General features: G+C 54.3%; 1 protein-coding gene across 1 annotated transcript; it reads left to right on the forward strand.

Annotated features, from left to right (window-relative positions):
- Positions 1–226: 226 nt before the first annotated feature.
- On the forward strand, positions 227–21,490 carry LOC144929189 (myosin-6-like). Its single transcript, XM_078848193.1, has 28 exons — positions 227–391; positions 1,703–1,873; positions 2,510–2,816; positions 3,333–3,406; positions 3,680–3,767; positions 4,235–4,352; positions 5,296–5,419; positions 5,520–5,656; positions 5,942–6,068; positions 7,109–7,237; positions 7,727–7,969; positions 8,395–8,571; positions 8,821–8,966; positions 9,044–9,134; positions 9,789–10,178; positions 10,818–10,944; positions 11,347–11,465; positions 11,600–11,796; positions 13,144–13,327; positions 14,343–14,508; positions 14,653–14,777; positions 16,770–17,078; positions 17,221–17,424; positions 18,602–18,727; positions 18,947–19,222; positions 20,252–20,347; positions 20,914–21,048; positions 21,470–21,490. The coding sequence occupies exons 1-28, from the start codon at positions 227–229 to the stop codon at positions 21,488–21,490; spliced, it is 4,572 nt and encodes a 1,523-aa protein (XP_078704319.1).
- Positions 21,491–22,432: the final 942 nt, after the last annotated feature.

Below are 22,432 nucleotides of genomic sequence, written 5' to 3' on the forward strand. Positions count from 1 at the left end.
ACGCGCTATCTCAGAGTCCCCTCCTTCCTTTCAGTCTCCCTTCCTTTCCCCCTTCCTCCCTCTCTTCCTTCCTTCCTCCATGTCTTTCTTTCTTTCTTTCTCTTTCTTTCTTTCTTTCTTTCTTTCTTTCTTTCTTTCTTTCTTTCTTTCTTTCTCCCCAGAGCTCACACATGTCTCACCCCATTCTTTTCTCCTCAAACGCTTACCCCTCCTCCCTATCTCTGACATGCGACCCCCGCAGGTGTATTACTCTATCGGAGCCCTGGCCAAGTCTGTGTACGAGAAGATGTTCGGCTGGACGCGCTATCTCAGAGTCAACACCCTCGAGACGAAGCAGCCGCGTCAGTATTTCATCGGGGTGCTGGACATTGCTGGCTTTGAGATCTTCGATGTAAGTCATTCGCCCAGCAGAGGACGCTGTGGGGAGCAGGGTGGGAGCATTGGCTGTGGGGGAGCTGCCAGCTACTCCAGCCCCAGCCTCTCCCAGCAGGGGACACTGTTGGGAGTGGGGCTGGAGCATTGGCTGGGGGGCAAGTCATGGCCACTCCAGCCCCAGCCTCTCCAGCAGGGGACACTGTTGGGAGTGGGGCTGGAGCATTGGCTGGGGGGCAAGTCATGGCCACTCCAGCCCCAGCCTCTCCCAGCAGGGGACACTGTTGGGAGTGGGGCTGGAGCATTGGCTGGGGGGCAAGTCATGGCCACTCCAGCCCCAGCCTCTCCCAGCAGGGGACACTGTTGGGAGTGGGGCTGGAGCATTGGGCCTGGGGGGCAAGTCATGGCCACTCCAGCCCCAGCCTCTCCCAGCAGAGGGTGCTGTACGGAGAGCTGGCTGTGGTGCAGTTCCTCCCTTCCTCCATTAGGTGACTCCATGGAAAAGCACCACCTGGTAGGCGAGTCACACTCTGGTATGTCTCCCCCAGATGCCTCTGTGGCGGTGGTTTCCAAACTGCAGGCCATGACCCAGTACTGGGTTGTGGAACGGGAGGCTCTGGGTCGCAGCGGCTTTGGTCAGCACCGCCGACTGAGCCATTAAAAGTCCCATCAGCGGCACTGCCGGCGAAGACAGGCTAGCCCCTACCTGTCCTGACGCCACACTGCACCCCGGAGCGGCCAGCGGCAGGTACGGCTCCTAGGTGGGAGGGCCATGGAGCTCTGTGCATTGCCCCCACCAGGAGCACCGACTCCGCATTCCCATTGGCCAGGCGGTGCCTATGGGGGGCGGTGCCTGCTGCTGGCCGTTTCCGGGGCAGAGCGTGGTCCGCGGTGCCTTAGCCTCCGCCCCTGCACTGGGCTGCTGACCAGGAGCCATCACAGGTAAGCCCGTGCCCCACCCCCTGCACCCCAATCCCCCAGCCCTGAGCCTCCCCCAGACCCAGAACCCTTCTTGCACCCCAAAGCCCTCATCCCCAGCCCTACCCCAGAGTCTTGACCCCCTCCCACACCCCAACCCCCTGCCCCAGCCCAGAGCACCCTGTCACACCCTGAACCCCTCATTCCTGGCCCCCACCCTCTGCCCCGGCCCTGAGCCCCTCCCACACCCCAAACCCCTCATCCCCAGCTCCGTTGGGTCACGGGCATCAACACTTTTCTTCAACTGGGTCATCAGAAAAAAAGTTGGAAAACCACTGAGCTCTGGGCTCTCCATAGCAGAGAGGACTCTTTTGTTCTCACTCGTCTCTTGCTCCCCCCATCTCCTCCCCAGTTCAACAGCTTCGAGCAGCTCTGCATCAACTTCACCAACGAGAAGCTGCAGCAGTTCTTCAACCACCACATGTTCGTGCTGGAGCAGGAGGAGTACAAGAAGGAGGGGATCGAGTGGGAGTTCATCGACTTCGGCATGGACCTGCAGGCCTGCATAGACCTCATCGAGAAGGTACCTCCCCCTGAGACAGCCCCCTAGCTGGCGCCCCCTAGAGGGGAAAGGACCCATCTCCTAAAGCCCTGCAGCCCAACCCAAGCCTGATGGGACCCAGCTACAAGTGTTGGGTTCAGATCAGGTTGGCTCTCCTCCTCCTGCCCGGGGGGTTGGCATCACAGCACACCCAGGGGGCAGCGGATGGCAGGTGCGGGGCACGCAGCCACTGGTGCCATGCCGAGCCCATGGGCAGGAGGCAGGGGTGCTGACTCAGGGTCAGGGGGAAGGATCGGGGTTGGGTCAGAAAACAACTTGACCCTCCTGGGCTCAGCTTGGGTGGACCTGGGCCCAAGTTGGGTCCAGGTCAGGCATAAAGAGACCTCTACTATGTCCCATTCCTCACTTCCTTGAGGTAGCCAGTCTCTGAATCTTAAAACTGAACTCTCTCTTTTACTTTCCCATTCTGTCTTTTCTATTCTCTCTCTTTTCTTCTCATTCTATCCATCCCTTCTCTTTTCTTTTTCTTCTCTCATTATATGCTTTTCTTCTTTCCCTTCCTCACTGTATTCATCTCTTCTCCTCTTCTGCTCATCCTTTCTTATCCTTCTCTTCCTTTCTCATGCTATCCATCTCTTTTCTCCATCCCCACACCAGCCCATGGGCATCATGTCCATCTTGGAGGAGGAGTGCATGTTCCCCAAGGCGTCGGACATGACCTTTAAGGCCAAGCTCTATGACAACCATCTGGGCAAATCAGGGAACTTCGGCAAGCCACGGAACATCAAGGGCAAGCCAGAGGCGCATTTCTCCCTCATCCACTACGCCGGCACAGTGGACTACAACATCACTGGCTGGCTGCAAAAGAACAAAGACCCGCTCAATGAGACAGTGGTGGGGCTCTACCAGAAATCCGCCCTCAAACTCCTTGCCCTCCTCTTCGCCAACTATGCTGTGGCCGAGAGTGGTGAGAAAACAAGGCAGGGTGACAGAGAGAGATGGAGGAATGGGAGAGCGTGTGGAAGGAGGTAGGAAGGATAGAGCAATTGATGAAGGCGTGGAAGGAGAGAGGAATGGAGAGACAGGGAGAGGATGGATGGATGGATGGGATATGGTTGGCTGGATGGGTGGAAAAATGGATGGATCGATGGATGGAAGGAAGGACAGAATGTGGCTGGATAGAGGGATGGGTGTAGGGTTGGCTGGAGGAATGGATAAGAGGAGGTTTGATGGATGGACGATAGAGGGGATAAATGAATGGAGGAAGGGAGGGATGGGGAGGATGGATGATTTATTGGAAGGAAATTGGCTAGATGGGGGGATGGATGAGGAGGATGTATAGATGGGAGATGGAGGGAGGGATGGGGGATAGACAGATGGATGGGAAGCGAGAGAGACTCAGCCAGGTACAGAACAGCCCCAACCCCCCAACCTACCCCCGCCCCCTCATGCCCCCTTTCCTGTGCTCTCTCCCCTGCAGGCGGTGATGGGGGGAAGGGGAAGGGAGCCAAGAAGAAAGGTTCCTCCTTCCAGACGGTCTCAGCACTGCACCGGGTATGAGGCCCTGACACCCTTGATCCTGAGGCGGCATTCTGGGGAGGGGGAACCCCAGACAGGGGAAGAATTCCCATTAGGGGAGGGAGGTGCCCATGGGGAGGGGACAAGAGAGGAAGGGAAATACCTGGAAGGGAGTTGGGGGTGTCTCACCATGAGGGCTTCCTTGGAGTGGGGGTTACCTGGGCCATTGCCCTACTCTACCAGATACTAACCTTGCCCCCGTGGGCACTGACCCACCTTCCTCTTTCCCTTCCACCCCCTCCCCCCCAGGAGAATCTGAACAAGCTAATGGCAAATCTGAAAACCACCCACCCCCACTTTGTACGCTGCATCATCCCCAATGAGCGGAAGGCACCAGGTGAGGGGTGGGGCTTTCTGGGAAAGGGGTGGTGCCAATGGCTAGGGGCAAAGAGAACGTGGGCCTTGGAGGGAGTGGAGGTGCTCAGGGACAAAAGGACAGGGCGAAGCGTGGGGCTAAGGAAAGGGGTGTGGCTAAGGAGCATGGGAGGGGCTAAGAGAATGGGGTGGAGCTACAGGGCTAGCGGGAGTGGTTAAAAGATATTGGAGTCTGGCTAATGACTATGGGAAAAGGGGTGGGGCTAAGGGATGGGACTATGGGAGGTGAAAGACAAAGGGGGGCAGGGCTAAGAAGCAAATGGTTGGGACTCATTTCTCATGTATAGGGCTAAGAGAAAGGGGAGGGGCTAAGGGATTAAGAGGAGGGGTTAAAATGTCATGGCTGGGGTTGTGGGGAAGGGACTAGCGATGGGCCTAAGGGGCAAGACCATCACTGACCTGGGGTAACTGCCTCTCTTCCCACCGAAGGGGTGATGGACAACCCCCTGGTGATGCACCAGCTGCGCTGTAATGGGGTGCTGGAGGGCATCCGCATCTGCAGGAAGGGCTTCCCCAACCGCATCCTCTACGGGGACTTCAGACAGAGGTGGGTCTGCTCCCCCCCCGGGGCACTGCTGCAGGGGAAGTTTGCAGCATCACAGTGAGGGGGCACTGCTCCAGGGGAAGCTCGCAGCGTCAGGGTGAGGGGGGCACTGCTCCAGGGGAATCTTGCAGCGTCAGGGTGAGGGGGGCACTGCTCCAGGGGAAGCTCGCAGTGTCAGGGTGAGGGTGCACTGCTCCAGAGGAAGCTCGCAGGGTCAGAGTGAGGGGGCACTGCTCCAGAGGAAGCTGGCAGCGTCAGGGTGAGGGGGGCACTGCTCCAGGGGAAGCTCGCAGTGTCAGGGTGAGGGTGCACTGCTCCAGAGGAAGCTCGCAGGGTCAGAGTGAGGGGCACAGCTGCAGGGGAAGCTGGCAGCGTCAGGGTGAGGGGGCACTGCTCCAGGGGAAGCTGGCAGTGTCAGGGTGAGGGGGCACTGCTCCAGGGGAAGCTGGCAGTGTCAGGGTGAGGGGACACTGCTCCAGGGGAAGCTGGCAGGGTCAGGGTGAGGGGGCACTGCTCCAGGGGAAGCTGGCAGGGTCAGGGTGAGGGGGCACTGCTCCAGGGGAAGCTCGCAGCATCACAGTGAGGGGGCACTGCTCCAGGGGAAGCTTGCAGCATCAGGGTGAGGGGGGCACTGCTCCAGAGGAAGCTGGCAGCGTCAGGGTGAGGGGGCACTGCTCCAGGGGAAGCTGGCAGTGTCAGGGTGAGGGGGCACTGCTCCAGGGGAAGCTCGCAGGGTCAGGGTGAGGGGGCACTGCTCCAGGGGAAGGTGGCAGTGTCAGGGTGAGGGGGCACTGCTGCAGGGGAAGCTCGCAGCATCAGGATGAGGAGCACTGCTGCAGGGGAAGCTCGCAGCGTCAGGGTGAGGGGGGCACTGCTCCAGGGGAAGCTCGCAGTTTCACGGGATGGGCTCAGAGATCCAGGGTCTCTAACGATCCCCTCCCCGCAGGTACCGTATCCTGAACCCAGCAGCCATCCCTGAGGGCCAGTTCATCGACAGCCGCAAGGGGGCGGAAAAGCTGCTTGGCTCCCTTGACATTGACTCCAGCCAGTACAAATTCGGGCACACCAAGGTGAAGGGGAGGAGCCCGTGTGGGTGGGCGGAGCCTCTATCTACCAGTCTAGTCCCATCCACCCCTCTCTCTATTTATCTATCTAATCTCCCCCGCTCAGGTGTTCTTCAAGGCTGGGCTGCTGGGGCTGCTGGAGGAGATGCGGGACGAGCGGCTCGCCCGGATCATCACCCGCATCCAGGCCCAATCACGGGGGCAGCTCATGCGTATTGAGTTCAAGAAGATCTTAGAGCGCAGGTGAGAGGGGGCACAGCCCTTCCTGTGCCGGTTTGAGTGGGGCCAGGCAGGGGGCTTCCTTGGAAGACCCCATGGAGAACTCAACTGGATGGGTCTGAGCCCCACACACGCATCCATCTGGGACCCTCCAGAGCAGCAAAATCAGCACGGCCATTGGGTGAAACAAGTTGGTTGGGTCCCAGCAGGTGGCTCACCCTCTCTACCTCCCAACCGCCGAGCTGTGAGGTTTGGGGACACTCGGCAGGGCTTGGGTCACCCTCAGTGGTTCTTTCTGCCACCATGCAGGGATGCCCTGCTGGTTATTCAGTGGAACATCCGGGCCTTCATGGGGGTGAAGAACTGGCCCTGGATGAAGCTCTACTTCAAGATCAAACCACTCCTGAAAAGCGCTGAGACGGAGAAGGAGATGCAGGTAAGGTCAAAGGGTGGGAGCAGGGGCTGCAGTGGGCCTGGGGAACTGGATTATCTGGAAGAGCTTGGGAGATAGAGATCAGCGCTAGGCCCATGGCAATTGCATGGGGGTCTAGCTCAGCTGTGACTGCTCAGGGACAGAGGTGGGCTCCAGGTCAAATGCAAGTCAGTCATGTGAACCGTTTGCAGAGTTGGGTTCTAGGTTAATGCAACAAACTTGGGTTCTTGTTTTAACACAACCTCTGTGGGTTCTAGATCCCTAGATGGGTTCTAGGTTGGTTTGAACTGATTGGGATGAGGGACTGAGTTCTAGGTCGAATTAGCCTGTAGTTGTGATCTAGGTCATCTGGAACTGTTTGGTTTGATAATCTGGGTTCTAGGTCACATGCAGCTCCAGCTGCATTCTAGTTCAATTGGGTCTATTCAGTTTGAGGAGCTGGGTTCTGGATTAGCTGAAGTTGGCTTCAGGGATGTGTTTTAGATCATATACAACCAGCAGCTGGGTTCTTGGTCAACTGGAACTACTTAGGAAAAGGAGCTGGTAGCTAGGCCAAATGCAAGACACAACTTTGTTCTAAGCCACTAAACCCTCAGCTGGTTTCTAGGTTAACTGGAACCATTTGGGGAATTTACTTGGGTTCTAGGTCAAATGTAGCTGCTCAGAAGAAAGAACTGAAGGCAGCCCAATGCAGATGGCTGCTCACCTGGGATGGTGGGTTCAGTTCTGGTTTCACTCTGGCAGTGGAAATTATTTTGCTCAAGGGGAGATGGAAAAGACGGTAACTGTTTAGCATAGCTGTAGATTGGGTGGATGGATGAATCTTGCAGAGGGAGGGATGGAGGGATATATGTGTGGGTGGACTGATGGATGGATATTACAGAGGAAGGGGGGGATATATGTGTGGCCAGATGGATGGGTTCATAGATAAATACTGCTAGATGGGCTCATTGCTCTGGTCCAGGGTAGTGAGGTGGGGTGAGATGGGCCAATACTGGCCTATATGTTCTTTTTGGTCTAATCCTTCCCCTGCCCCTGTACAGACCATGAAGGAAGAGTTTGGGCGCCTGAAGGAGGCGCTAGAGAAGTCGGAGGCCCGGAGGAAGGAGCTGGAGGAGAAGATGGTCTCTCTGCTGCAGGAGAAGAACGATCTCCAGCTGCAAGTGCAGGCTGTGAGTGATAGGGTTCCCTCTCGCCCAGATCCCCCCACGACCCAGGGCCCATGTCTTTGGGTTGGGTTGATTGATCTCATGACTGGTTGGACTGTACATGATGGGGGTCCCCACCCTGAACCCCTTTTGAGCCCCACAATCCATGGGTGAGCCCTCAGTCCTTCTCTTCCCCCATCTGTGAATTACAGGGTACCCCAACCCCATCTGAGCCCCACACCTCACAATGGGAAGCCCTGAGCCATGTCCCTCCAGCTTTGCATAATGGGAACCCTCCATACCAAATCTTGTCTAGGCCCCATAGTCCAAAAGGGGACTCTCAGCCCTGGTCTCCATGCCATGAGCAATGGGACACCCATAGACCCTATAGCTGGACCCTAGCCCTAACTCTACGATCAGGAGTAAGAGGTCCAACCCCCCACTTCCTTGTCCCTTACATTCTCTCTCTCTCTCTCTCTCTCTCTCTCTCTCTCTCTCTCCTTCCACTCACAGGAGCAGGACAACCTGAATGATGCTGAGGAGCGCTGTGACCAGCTAATCAAGAACAAGATCCAGCTGGAGGCCAAGGTGAAGGAGCTGACAGAGCGAATGGAGGATGAGGAGGAGATGAATGCTGAGCTGACAGCCAAGAAGAGGAAGCTGGAGGACGAGTGCTCGGAGCTCAAGAAGGACATTGATGACCTGGAGCTGACCCTGGCCAAGGTGGAGAAGGAGAAACACGCGACAGAGAACAAGGTGAAGACGTAGAAGGGATGAGTGGCTTCAAGGTGAAGACGTAGAGGGGATGAGTGGCTTCAAGGCTATTTGGGTTGGGTTGAGTCTCCTCAAGACTGATTGGGTGAGGCTGACTTGCATGTCCTCAAGGTTGCTTGGGTTGAGTTTAATGTCCTCAAGGCTGGTTGTGCTGGGCTGAGTATCCTCCAGACTGGCTGGGCTGAATGTTTTCAAAGCTGGTAGAGTTGAGCTGGGTTGGGTTGACTGTCCTCCAGGCTGGTTGGGTCGGTTTAGGTTGAGCCAATTCAAGGCTGGTTAAGTTGGGTTTAGTTCGCACAAGGTCAGTTGGGTTGAGAAAAAAAGTGAGGACCCCAACTGAGATATCGCATTTGGGTCCAGGCCTGTTAATCCCAGAATCTTCACATCCCAGATTCCTTCTCCACCAGGTGAAGAACCTGACAGAGGAGATGGCCGGTCTGGATGAGATAATAGCTAAACTGACCAAGGAGAAGAAGTCTCTGCAGGAAGCTCATCAGCAAGCACTGGATGACCTGCAGGTGGAGGAGGACAAGGTCAACACTCTGACCAAAGCCAAACTCAAGCTGGAGCAACAGGCAGATGATGTGAGTATATCCTGGACCCCAAGGAGGCATTTAGCCACAGGGAGCAGGGTCAGGGGACTCAGTAGGGGTTGGTCTCCATGCACAGTCAGTGCTGACCACAGTGTCAGAGCACGGCACTAGGGGTTGGACTGAATGGTTGGGTTGGGTGTCCTCAAGCTTGGTTGGATTGGGTTGAATGTCCTCCAGGCTGAGTTTGGGAATGCCTCGGAGATGCAAGTATTACCAATAACACACCTTTTTCTCTCTCAGTTGGAGGGCTCCCTGGAGCAGGAGAAGAAGATCCGGATGGACCTGGAGAGAGCCAAGAGGAAGCTGGAAGGGGACTTGAAGCTGACCCAGGAGAATATCATGGATTTGGAGAATGACAAGCAGCAGCTGGAAGAGAAGCTGAAAAAGTAAGAGGGTTGTTCTTTGCACAATCCAATGTGCTCGGAGCACAGAGGGGGATTCATCTCTCTAAATCTCTTTGCAGGAAGGAGTTTGACATCAACCAGCAGAACAGCAAGATAGAGAATGAGCAAGCCCTGGGCCTGCAGCTCCAGAAGAAGCTGAAGGAGCTGCAGGTGGGTGCCTTTCTCTTGCTCTAGAACATCCCTCACTTCCATCCCAAAACTGGAGAAGCTGCTCTGGAATGAGCTGCATCATTTTTGTTCTAGGAGACTACCTCAATACCCGGACAAGAGACTGTCCCTTTTGGTGCCGCTCTACCATAAGTGAGTGCTTGGGTTCTAGTCGGCCATCTTAGGACCAGTCCAGAGCCGAAAGGAAATATACCTTCTGGAACCTTGTGTTTGTGCATCTCTAAAATAAAAGAGTGTGTCTTGTTTCTATCATTGCCCTCTATTCCACTCTAGAACAAGAGGATCTCTGCCTGCATGGGGTACTTTTGACATCACTCTAGAACTTGGTATAGAACTGCAATTCTAGGTTCATGCTCCCTGTGCTTTGGAACCCAGATTCCCCTTTCTGGTCTAGAACACTAGGTATTCAAGATTGATCTGAGGAAACTGTTTTATTTTGCTCTCTTCAGATTGAACAGGAACCCTGTGTCCTTCTGTTTCTAGAACCCAGATTTTTAATCTGATCTAGACCACAGTGTTCTAGATGTGGATTAGGACATTGTATTACTTTACACCCAGACCCACTTGTTCCTGCCTGCTCTAGAATGTGAGATGTTCTAGGCCTGTCTAAGCCCATGGGTCTCTCTCCGGCTGCAGGCACGCATCGAGGAGCTGGAGGAAGAGCTGGAGGCGGAGCGCACGGCCCGGGCCAAGGTGGAGAAGCTGCGCTCGGACCTGTCGCGGGAGCTGGAGGAGATCAGCGAGCGGCTGGAGGAGGCGGGCGGCGCCACCTCGGTGCAGATCGAGCTGAACAAGAAGCGGGAGGCAGAGTTTCAGAAGATGCGGCGGGACCTGGAGGAGGCCACGCTGCAGCACGAGGCCACGGCCGCCACCCTGCGCAAGAAACACGCCGACTCGGTGGCCGAGCTGGGCGAGCAGATCGACAACCTGCAGCGCGTCAAGCAGAAGCTGGAGAAGGAGAAGAGCGAGCTCAAGCTGGAGCTGGACGACATCAGCTCCAACCTGGAGCAGCTGCTCAAAGCCAAGGTGCCCGGGGGCAGGCCCAGGGATGGAGAGGGAGGGGCCAGGGCTGATGGAAGAGGCCAGGCTTGGAGCACTTTTTCTTCCTTGCTTTCCTTTTTTCTTTCGTTTTCTCATTTGTTGAGTTTTTTATTTGGTTTGGTTTCATTTTTGTCTTTTGTTCATTTTCCTTTCATTCTCTTTTTTCTTTTGTTCTTTAGTTCTTTTTCTTTCATTCATTTCTCCTTTTTTCATTCTTTTGTTGTTTCATTCCTTTCTTTTTTTCTTTGTCACTCTTGTTATTTTTCATTTCAACTATTGTTTCTTCATTCTTGCATTTTCCTTTCTTCTATTCCTTTGTTCCAGTTCCCTCACTCTTTAATTCCTTTGGGTTTTTTCCTTTCACTTTTTTCTTCTTTCATTTCTTTAATTCTTTTGTTCTTTTTCTCTCTTTTTTCTTTAGTTCTTTCATGCCTTCTTTTTACTTTCACTTTTTCATTCTTTTTCCATTCATTCTTTTTCAGCCTTGCATTCTTTCAGGTTTTACAGGTTATTTTCACGCATTCCTTACTCGCTTCTTGTTTTCTTTTTTGGTTTCTCTTTGGGGGTATTTTCGGTCCATTCTTTGTTCATTCGTTCCCCCACTTCTCCCCCATCCCTGCCCAGGTCAGCCTGGAGAAGCTGTCCCGCACACTAGAGGACCAGGCGGCTGAGCACCGGGCCAAACTGGAGGAGACACAGCGAGCACTGAATGACACCAGCACCCAGAGAGCCAAACTGCAGACGGAGAATGGTGAGGCCCCTCCCTTGACAGCACTGGGGCTCTGCCCCCTGCCCCTCCCCTTGCCCCTGAGGCTCCACCGTCTCCCCATCCTAATGTTCATCTTAACTCTAACCCTAATCTTAGCCCTACCCCAACTTTTACCTTGGTCTAGCACCGGAATTAACTACTCATCCTAAACCCCGTCACCATCCGAACCCACTAACCCTGGTTATAACCCTAACCTTAACCCTCTAAACCTGATTATACCCTGACCCTAACCCACTAACCCTGATTGTACCCCTGACACTGACCCACTAACCCTGATTATACCACTCACCCACTAACCCTGATTGTACCCCTGTCCCACTAACCCCGATTATCTCTGTAATCTTGACCCAACCTTTGCCCTACCCTATTCTCTGCCCCCCGCAGGTGAACTGTCCCGCCAGCTAGAGGAGAAGGAGGCCCTGATCTCCCAGCTGACCCGGGGCAAACAGTCCTACACCCAACAGATGGAGGACTTAAAGAGACAGCTGGAGGAGGAAACCAAGGTGATATGATAGCAGGGGGCTGTGGGTCGGGAGTGAGGGGCACCAGCAGATCTGAGGAGCCCAGGGCTGGGCTAGCAGGGGGCTGCGGGTTCGGAGTGAGGGGCACCGGCAGAGCTCTTCGTCCCCCGCCCCAGGCGAAGAACGCCCTGGCCCATGCGCTGCAGTCGGCCCGGCATGACTGCGACCTGCTGCGGGAGCAGTACGAGGAGGAGACGGAGGCGAAGGCCGAGCTGCAGCGCTCACTCTCCAAGGCCAACTCCGAGGTGGCGCAGTGGAGAACCAAGTACGAGACGGACGCCATCCAGCGGACAGAGGAGCTGGAGGAGGCCAAGTGAGTGCCAGGCAGAGCCGTGGTGGGTGCGGGTGGCCTTTTCCTTCTCCTGCTCTCCTCTTCTTTTCCCAGCCTCTCGGCTTTTTTTGCCATTTTCTTACCTTCTTTTCTCCTTTTGTTCTTCCTTCTTTTCATTCTTTGGGTTTTTTCATTCCTTCTTTTTTAACCTTTCTCTCTCCTTCCCCCATCATTCTTACATCTTTTCTTCCCCATCTCCCTTATTTCTTTCCTCATCTCTCGCTCTCCATCTCTCCCACCCCTTTTTCCTGCTGAGTGCCCCCTGCTCAGCCCTGGACAATGGGGTTCTCAGCTGCTTCGTCTAACAGGGAAGCTTTTGGCTCGGGTTATATTTTCACTCTCAGCATATAAGACGAGCAAAAAGCTTGTTGGTTGGAAGAGAGACCCCCCACACCACATGTCCTCCACCCACAGTACCAGCACTAAGGTAGGTGGGAGCCCCTCTCGAAAAATTAGCCAGACTACCCTATGGAACTTAGAGTTCATTCTAGATCAGTATAGACCAATCCTCTGCAATGTCAGAGACTATCAGAGAAACCTCACCCCTTCTTTCACCTGTGCTCAGGAAGTTTTAATCTGGGAGATTTGTTCTAGAAGAACAGGTTGAATCTGTGTGGCTCTTCTGGAAAGCAGTCCTAGAACAGTCTAGAACATCAGGTACAAGGTCCAGGCCCAACCCTTGTAGGCTCCATGATCTCCACGTAACGATGGGCCCTTGGAGCTTTGTTCCACAAGCACTGTCCAGATATGGAGCTATGGTCTAGAACATTCTACATGGCCATCTAGAGAACCAGTGCTGGGATCCAGGCCAAACCTCTTGGACTCTTTCATCTGTGCCCGGCAGGCTCTCATTTGCCCTAAAATCTTAAAGAGGGGGCTCGGCAGATCCACCCTGGGGAAGGTCTAGAATGGTCTAGATCTTCCTTTAGAACCTCAGGGAGGGAGGTACAGACCAAGCCTGCAGCCCTACCTCTGCACACTCAATTGGGGCCTATATGGGGTGGCTTGGCCTCTGATCTTGAACCTCAGAGCAAATTCTAGCTGCCCTGCTCCAAATTGGGTCTAGAAAGGTGTGAACAGATGAGAGATGGGGGCCAACACCACAACAGTGGGGTGCTCCGTGCTGGGATGGTCGAGAGCCTTACACAGGCAACCAGAGTTGCTTTTTGTCTAGAATGGTCTCAAGCATAAGGATCCAATGCACCACACCCGCCCAGTGTCTCAGGGATTTTCTGCTGGGAACCCCCTGTAACTCCAAGCCCGGAGGGCAGGGAAAGGGGCTAGGCCCCTCCCCAGTGGCTGATGGTGTCTGTCACCCCCCGGTGGCAGGAAGAAGCTGGCGCAGCGGCTGCAGGAGGCGGAGGAGGCCGTGGAGGCCGTGAATGCCAAGTGCTCATCGCTGGAGAAGACCAAGCACCGGCTGCAGAACGAGATCGAGGACCTGATGGTGGACGTGGAGCGGTCGAACGCCGCCGCCGCCGCCCTGGACAAGAAGCAGAGAAACTTCGACAAGGTGGGGCTGGGGAAGGGGGGAGAGAGGAAGGAAGGAATAATTGAAATAGAAACAAGAAAAAAGGAAAGAAGGGAATGCCATAGAGCAAAGAAAGAATGAATCCAATGAGTCAAGGAACAAAGGAGGAAAATAATAAAATTGAGCCAAAGAAAAAAAGCAAGCCGTGGGTACAATGAAAGAAAGAAATAGGGCAAAGAAACAACAAAGGAATGAAGGAAGGAAAGAATAAAATAAAGCAAAGAAAGAGAATAAAACTGAACCAATAAATGAATGAAATGAATAGAATCAAGGAAGAAATAAATACAGCAATGACAGAAAGGGAAAAAAGCTTATGAAAGAATGAATGAAATAGCACAAATAGGAATTAAGGTTAAAGCGAGAGAAAGAAAAAGAAAGAAAGAAAACTAGATTTGGCAGTTTTCTATTTTTATTTTCGTATAATTTCAACAGATAATGTTGATGTTTATTGTTAAGCTTTTTTTAATCAATTTAAATTTTTGCAGTGGCCACAAAATGATGGAGTTTTAATGTTTCTTTATTTTTAATTGATTTAAATGTTGCTGGAAATTCTGGCGAGGTCAGACAATTGGGGCTGGGGGGGGAAAGGCAGGTGACTGTCATTTTCTAACGGCAACAAACATCTTGTGATACCAAAATTTAGAGCTTTCTGACTGTTAAAACACACACTGGCAACGTCATGTGGCAAATCAGACAAAGTCCATAGCCTGAAATAATTTCCCAAGTTGGGTTTTTCTTACTTTGCCTGTCTGCAAATTTCAGTTATCATTGATAGAAATATTTTTTCATGAGTGGGTGTGTCTGCGGCAAAATCAAAGTTCCTGATGTTGACTGATAAAAAGCCAATCCTTCCAAGCCTAAATACAGCCACAGAGAGAGAGAAAGGAGCAGTGAACAAAGACAGGGAGGAGGAGAGAGAGAAGGGGAGAGAGATCTTGGGGGGGCAGAGGGCTCCTCTTTTGGGTTGACCCTCTCACAATGCCCCACATCTCCCCAGATCCTGTCCGAGTGGAAGCAGAAGTTCGAGGAGTCGCAGATGGAGCTGGAGTCCTCGCAGAAGGAGGCGCGGTCGCTCAGCACCGAGCTCTTCAAGCTGAAGAACGCCTACGAGGAGTCGCTGGAGCATCTGGAGACCTTCAAGAGGGAGAACAAGAACCTACAGGGTGAGACTCCCCGCCCCCTTCCCCGGCACCCCCTGCCCCCACTCCCTGCAGCACAGCAGCCACTGGTCCCAGGCTGGGGTAGGACAATCTCCCACCCTAGCCATGACCCGCCTCCTGCTTAGTCCGGTCTCTCTCCCCCCGCAGAGGAGCTCTCGGACCTGACGGAGCAGCTGGGTGAGGGAGGCAAGAACCTGCATGAGCTGGAGAAGGTGCGGAAGCAGCTGGAGGCCGAGAAGATGGAGCTGCAGGCGGCGCTGGAGGAGGCTGAGGTGAGGGGCACGGCCGAGCACCCTTTCCCAGAGCCGCATGGGGGTCAGCCGGGAACCCCCCAGTGCCGGCTTGGTTGGTCGGTCTGTCTGCTCTTCCAGTTCTTCATTCTCCATTGGCTCATTCTTTCTCTCTCTGTCCCCTTTTTTCTTTTATTCCTTCTGCCGTGGGACAAGCGCACCCCGTCCCCTCCTGGGGTGGGGTGAGGGTCATTATCTCCTCGCGGCTGAGTCCATACGCTCACCCCTTTGTCATAGACTCACAGGACTCGTGCTCTCTCCCAGCTCCATACGCTCCCTGGGAGGAACCTCCTTCAGCGGTACAGCCCTTCTCGGGGGCCCACTCTCTCCCGGGGGTCAAGCCCCTCTGCCTCCTGGAACCGCACCTCTCTGAGCCCTCAGCACGCCTGTCGCTCGCCTGGGCCCCCTCAGGGAGTCCCCTTGCTCTGGCTCCCCGGGGACTCCGTGCCCAGAGGAAACAATGCCCCCCTGATCTCTAGACCTGAGCGACTCTCAGCCGGCATAAAACAGGAGGGTTTATTGAGCGTCTGAACCCAGCATAGGAAGCTCTCTGGGCCCTCGGGCCTAGCAACCCTCAGTACAGCACATCTAGGTCCCTCCTGCATCCAGGGGGGCTCTGGCTTCTCTCTCTCCCCAGCCCAGAGACCCTGATATCACTGGACCCAACAGCTCCTCCCCTGTCCTTTGTCCTCCGTCCCAGGTAAACAGGTCGCTGGGGCCCTCCCTTCCGTCCTTTGTTCCCCTCTGGCTGGAACTGGCTGGTTGGGTCACCGGGGTCCTCCATCCTCAGCCCTTTGTCCTCCCACTGAACCAGCTGTGACGTCTGAGCTGAGCCTCCCAGTCTCCAGGTCATCGGTTGTTAGGGATCCCCATCTCCAGGCCGTTGTCTGGGGGCCCCAGCTGCCAGGCAAGGTCACACCTGGCCCTCTGCAACAACAAAGCCTCTCCCACCACCTTGTTAAACATGCGGCACGCAGGGAAATGGAGGCGTGCACGTGGTATTCGTGTAAAACACGACAGAAATCCTCAGCTTCGTCGCACCCTTGTTTGGGATGGTGGGACTCGGGGTAAAAGTCACTGTGACTGTTCTCTCTCAGCGCCGCATGGCCTTGCAGCAGAGTCAGGAGGGCTGCCCTGTTCAGCAGGGCTGTGTGGCCTAGCGGCCAGTCAGGGAAGTAGGTTGCCACCTAGAGGCGGGTGGCGGCCAGGTAGGGGGACCCGGGCCCTCCCTGCTCCACCGGCTCCTAGCTCAGGGCCCTGGCAGTGGAAGTCCGCCCACAACACGCTCGCACCACTCGGCACAACGTCTTGTCCCCCTGAGCTGCCTGTCCCCGGGGCCGTGGTCCTGGCATCTCCGGGCTCCTTGGTCTGTGCGGCTCTCAGCCGCTCCATCACTTCTTGGGCTTCCTCCTGGGTCTCTGCGGCTCTGGCTGGAGCCTGCAGCGTGTGACCTCCCTCTTGCACAGTCAGCCCCCAATGAGCCGAGCTGCTCCCTTTTATACCTAGTCTCCAGCTGGAGCATGCCCAGCAGGGCCGAGGGGGCGTGGCCTCCTGGGCCCAGAGAGTAGAGTTAACCCTTGCAGTACCCGTGCGGGGCAAGCGCACCCCATCACACCTTCATTTATTCCTCTTTTCATTCGCTGGTTCATTATTTCTTTCCCTACCTCATTTTTCACTCATTCTTTCCCCCGTTGTTTCATTCCTGCTTTCATTCACTGATTCTTTCTTCCTTTCATGTATTCATTCCTTTCCATGTCTCATTTCATGCTATATCCTTCTTATGTCTTTGTCTCTATTTTGTCCTTTCTTTCCCTCTTCTGCATTCTTCCTTTTTTCACTTCTACATCTCTTTCTTTCTTTCATTTCTACATTTTCTTTCATCTCCATTTAATTCTCTTCGTTCCTTCCCTTATGTATTAATCTCTCTCTCTCTTTTCTCTCACTCATTCATCCTTCCCCCCTTCCACTCCTCAGGCCTCTCTGGAGCACGAGGAGGGGAAGATCCTGCGGGCCCAGCTGGAGTTTAGCCAGTTCAAGGCAGATTTTGAGCGGAAGCTGGCGGAGAAGGATGAGGAGATGGAGCAGGCCAAGCGCAACCACCTGCGGGTGGTGGATTCGCTGCAGACCTCGCTGGACGCCGAGACCCGCAGCCGCAACGAGGTGCTGAGGGTCAAGAAGAAGATGGAGGGCGACCTCAACGAGATGGAGATCCAGCTGAGCCATGCCAACCGCATGGCAGCTGAGGCCCAGAGCCACCTCAAGGCTGCTCAGACCCAGCTCAAGGTAACAGGGCCTCCAGGGGGCAGGGAATGGGGCCTTTCCCCTCTGCGGGGGATGGGGGGCAGCTCCCACCTGGCCCCAGGACAGCGGATATGCTGGCTGGTGTGGGGGGGTCTCCTGTAGCCCTACATGTTTGTGCCCACAGGACTCCCAGCTGCAGCTGGATGACTTTATCCGGGCCAATGAGGACCTAAAGGAGAACATTGCCATTGTGGAGCGGCGGAACTCCCTGCTGACGGCCGAGCTGGAGGAGCTGCGGGCAGTGGTGGAGCAGACAGAGCGTGCCCGGAAACTGGCCGAGCAGGAGCTGATAGAAGCCAGCGAGAGAGTCCAGCTGCTCCACACCCAGGTGAGAGAGATGGGGACCCTCTGACTCCTAACTCCTCCATCTTGGAGCTCCCTTTGCACCCAATCTCCTGTCCTTGGGCTGATCTGCAGAGATCTGTCATCTAGAGGGCTCGTTCACTGTAGCAGGAGTGACCTAGAATGTCATGCTCCAGAGCAGCCACATCTAGAATTCTGTCTGCCCGGGAGCATGGATGGTGGGTCTGTGGTTCTCCAGGGTTGATGATCTATACCGCAGGCAACCAGCTCATTTCTCCAGCACAGAAATCCACTCACTCTAGAATAGCTGCAAGAGCTAGAACATTGGTGTGGATTTGTTGAACCCCAGTTGAGATGGTCTGAGAACCTTGGCTTTCCTCTCTAGAATGATGATCTAGACTATTGAGGCCACTGCTGCTGAGTGGCTCGCACATTTGTGACAGTCGAGAACAAGGCATTAATCTTATTCCATGATGGTGTAGCATATCAATCCTCCTCTGTTAATTCCAGTCTAGAACATCTTCTCACTGCTGTCAATAGTTCCTCCAGTGTTCTAGAGTATTATTGGTCAGGTAAAAAGAAAAGGAGTACTTGTGGCACCTTAGAGACTAACCAATTTATTAGAGCATAAGCTTTCGTGAGCTACAGCTCACTTCATCAGATGTGTTACTCTGTTACTCTGAAATTGGTCAGGTAGTCACCCAAGCATAACTATCAGAAGTGTCACGCTCAGTCTAGAAACCACCTTGTGTTCATGTGTGGAGCTCTCTTGATGTCTAGAACCTGGCTTATGGTTGTGCATGAAGTGATCTAGAGCCCAGCTAATGGCCATGTATGAGTCATGGTGAAGTCTAGGTGAACCTGGGGCATTGATCTGCATTAAGCACACTGTTATCTAGAACCCAATGCAATGAGTATATTTTAGGCCTATTGTTATTTAGAACCAACTGGGGGCAGAGCATGGAGCCCTGCGTGGGTCTAGAACCCAGTGTGTGTCTGTGCTTGGCACTCCATCATGATCTAGAACACAGCTCGGTGTCCCTGTAAGACTCCCCCGCCAGTTCCCATGCAGCTATGGATCCTGGTTCCAGGTGGATTCCAGGTGCTCTTCCAGAAAGAACAGGGAACAGAGATCTTGATAACTGGATGACACCTTGTTTCTTGGTCATCCTGACCACCCCCCACCCCTTGTGTTCCTCTAGAACACCAGCCTGATCAACCAGAAGAAGAAGATGGAGGTGGATCTGTCCCACCTGCAGACAGAGGTGGAGGAGGCCGTGCAGGAGTGCAGGAATGCCGAGGAGAAGGCCAAGAAAGCCATCACCGATGTGAGTGTGAGGGAATGGGACACGGGGCCTGTGCCCTGTAGGGGGCGCCAGCTCCAATCTGGTCCCAAGGCAGGGACAGGCTGGCTCGGGGGGGGGGGGGGGGGCGGGAATTGGGGCATGGGCCATCCCCTGCAGGGGGCACCAGCTCTGATCTGGCCCGAGGGTGGGGGGACTGGCTGGCTCAGGGGGCAGGGAATGACTCTTCTTTCTGGCCGGCAGGCAGCGATGATGGCGGAGGAGCTGAAGAAGGAGCAAGACACCAGCGCCCATCTGGAGCGGATGAAGAAGAACATGGAGCAGACCATCAAGGACCTGCAGCTGCGGCTGGATGAGGCCGAGCAGCTGGCTCTCAAGGGCGGCAAGAAGCAGCTGCAGAAGCTGGAGGCGCGAGTCCGGGAGCTCGAGAACGAGCTGGAGTCGGAGCAGAAGCGCAACGTGGAGAGCATCAAGTGCATGAGGAAGTGTGAGCGTCGCATCAAGGAGCTCACCTACCAGGTACCTGGGGGTTGGGGGGGGGTATGTTAATCTAGAAAAAAAACCTTCTCCAGAAGCCCTACTCCAGACGGTTTTCTCCTGATGTAGAACATATTCTCCAGGTGATATTCTCCTGCTTCTAGATCATTGCTTCTAGTTCCAGCATTGAGGGGCAGGACCCCTGCAGTGCTTTTCCATCTTCCTGGGGGAAGGGAGGACAGCAGCACAGAGCATTCCTTTGCTCCTCTTCTGGAGCGGGTACTCTTCAACGCTGTCTCAGTTCCAGAGCCAAAGACACTGTACTCGGAGTGGGTCCTTCCATTCTGAAAGAGGCTTTTCCATGGAGATGGCTGACGCTGCCTAGCACGAGCCAAGCACCCTGTTCTAGAATGAAATTCTAGAATGCTGTGGTGGTTCTAGAACCAAATATCAGACCCCACCTGCTGCCATGTTCCCAATGGGGTCGCTTTCATTCTGAAGGAACTTGCCCATGGGGCAGTGGGGAAAGGTCTCTGTGTGAAGAACAGCCCAAGTCTGGGCCTTCTGGGTCTAGAACAGAGCTTTAAAATCCATCTTGTTTCTAGAATCAAGCCATAAGCTCCCCAATGCATCTTTTGTTCTCAGGCGCTTTCCCCCTGGGAAGACAAATATGAGTCTGGAGTCATTCTCTAGGCCTTCTTGCTCTTAAACTTGAACTAAAAGGCCTGATTTGCTGGCCCCCCCTTTGATCTAGAGCCAGGCCCTACCACCCGACCACCCACCCATCCCTTCTAGAATCAGACTCTAGACCCTCCCCACATTACCCCTTCCCCTCTGACGTCCGGCTCCTCATAAGTCCCCCATCTGATCTAGAGTCCATTCTAGAACCAGAGAAAAGGACCATTTTCTAGCTGTCCTTTCCATTCTAGATGGGGTCTGGAGCCTGGAGTTTAGATGGTTTCCAGATGGCATTGGATACCCCACAGCCAGAGAGGTCAGGGGTGACAGGGATGCTGTTATACTAATGCTTCCTCCACCATCCCCATCTCTCTCTCTCCCCTCTGTCCTCAGACCGAGGAGGATAAGAAAAACCTGATGAGACTCCAGGACCTGGTGGACAAACTCCAGATGAAGGTCAAAGCCTACAAGAGGCAGGCGGAAGAGGCGGTGAGTATCCGACCCTCTGGATCAGTCCCTTGGCCCAGTCAGCCCAGGCTCCCCCTTCCCTCATTGGCCATTCATCCCAGCCAGTCCTGCCTTCCCCCTCCAAACCATGGCCTGCTTGTGTTCACTGAGTATCCAGTGGTTGGTAGTTCCACAGGCAAACATATTAATTTTGTTGTTGTTGTTCTCTGTGTTAACTCCCACTGGGGCAGAGGCCAGGCAGATGCATGGGAGGGAGGGATAAATGGGTGGATAGTTGAGTGGGGAGGGGGATGGATGGACAGGTTGACAGCTGAGAGGATGGATAGGTCTAACCTGTTAGTACCTGGGTCTAACCTGTTAGTACCCATTCCTGCTCTTATCTGTTGCAAATCCAGTAGCAGGAAGCTCCTCACGTTAACACAGTCCATTTGTTTTCTCTGCCCCCAATGAGGCAGGGACATTCCCCTCCTCCCCAGGGCAGTACCCAGGCAGGTGCAGGGTCCTGCCTGTGCTGAGTCCAGGGCCCACTGCACATCCAGTGGAGGGCAGTTCCACAGGGTAACACCCCGGTTTCTCTCCCCTGGCAGGAGGAACAAGCCAACACCAACCTGGCCAAGTTCCGGAAGGTGCAGCACGAGCTGGACGAGGCAGAGGAGCGGGCTGACATCGCCGAGTCTCAAGTCAACAAGCTGCGGGCCAAGAGCCGGGACACCGGGGGGAAGGTGAGCGACAGGGGCCGGCGGGGGGAAGAACCGGGGGGACAGCGCTCGGTCCATCTGGCCTAACCCAGAGACCCCAGCCCTGACCCCCACCCTGTCACACCAAGGGCATCACTCAGCCTTTCTCTTTGTATCACTCGGTGTTTTTCATTCCTTTTCTTTCTTATTCTATCATTCCATCTTTCTTTTTTTCCTTTCTTTCCCTATCACTTCATATTTCTTTCTTTCTCTCCGTATCACTCCTTCTTATCACTCCATCTTTCTTTCTTTCAACTCCATCTTCTTTCTCACTGTCTTTCTCTGTCCCTCCATCTGTCTTTATCACTCCATTTTTCTCTGTTATTCCATCTTTTTTCTCTCACACTCTCTTTTTCTTTCTTTCTTTCCTTCTCTCTCACTTTTCCCTCTCTGCTTTTTCTTCCAGAAGCTCCACGATGAGGAATGAAGGGACCCAATTTTCCAGATCGTGGCTGGGAACCTCCCCCCGACACACACACACACATCTCAAGACTGGGCTTAATAATGTAACATTAATATAGAGTCATTAATAAAATGGAACAGCAAAAACTTCTGATCCTGGTGTCACAGCGCCCCATTCCTGCCACCCAAGGACCCCTCCCGCATCCAGTACCAGGCCCTCCCCCCCCCCCGGAGAACACAGGTGTCCAGGCCTCTGCAGACCCCCTTCCCTAACCAATGTCAGGGCGCCCCCTGCTGGAGAACCCAGGCATCTGGGCCACTCCCAGCTATTCAGATGCCCCCTGGTGGCCAGCGGGGGTGTTGCACTCTGCTTGCAGCTCCCAATAACCACACAGGGCCCATATAGGGTATATAGGACCAGACCACATTTTACTGTATGAGGGAGGATGACTGAGTCCTTTTTCAGGGTGGGGGGACACCATAAACATTTCAGGGTTCAGGGTGGGGGATGTCAGTACAGAGACAACGATCTGGCAATTCCCAGTCCTGAAGCACATCAGGCCACAATAGAGAAATATAGACATGCACCCCCCCATCAAACAGCCCCCTCAAAAAAGAGAGGTGCCTTACCCCCAACGAGAGGAGGGATAGAGGGAACCCCAGGGGCCCAGAGTCTATGGAAGGGGGAAAGATCTGCTTCCCTTTTATTTACAGCTGGGGAGGAGCATGCTGTGAAATTTTGGCATGAACCAGGCTGTTAATTTGGGGGTGAATCTGCTAAGAAATTTGGGGTGAACTTGAGGGAATCATCCTATGAATGTTGGGTGTCACCCATGCTATGAAATTTTAGGGTGAGAGCTGTTAATTTGGGGATGTCCTCTGTAAATTTGGGATGTGTTTTCTATAAATGATGGTCAGCCTGCTGCCAGTTTGGGGGTTCTAAAGTTGGGGGTGCATCTTGCTGTGA

Source organism: Lepidochelys kempii, chromosome 13 (assembly GCF_965140285.1).
Source record: "Lepidochelys kempii isolate rLepKem1 chromosome 13, rLepKem1.hap1, whole genome shotgun sequence".
Lineage (NCBI taxonomy): Eukaryota > Metazoa > Chordata > Testudines > Cheloniidae > Lepidochelys > Lepidochelys kempii.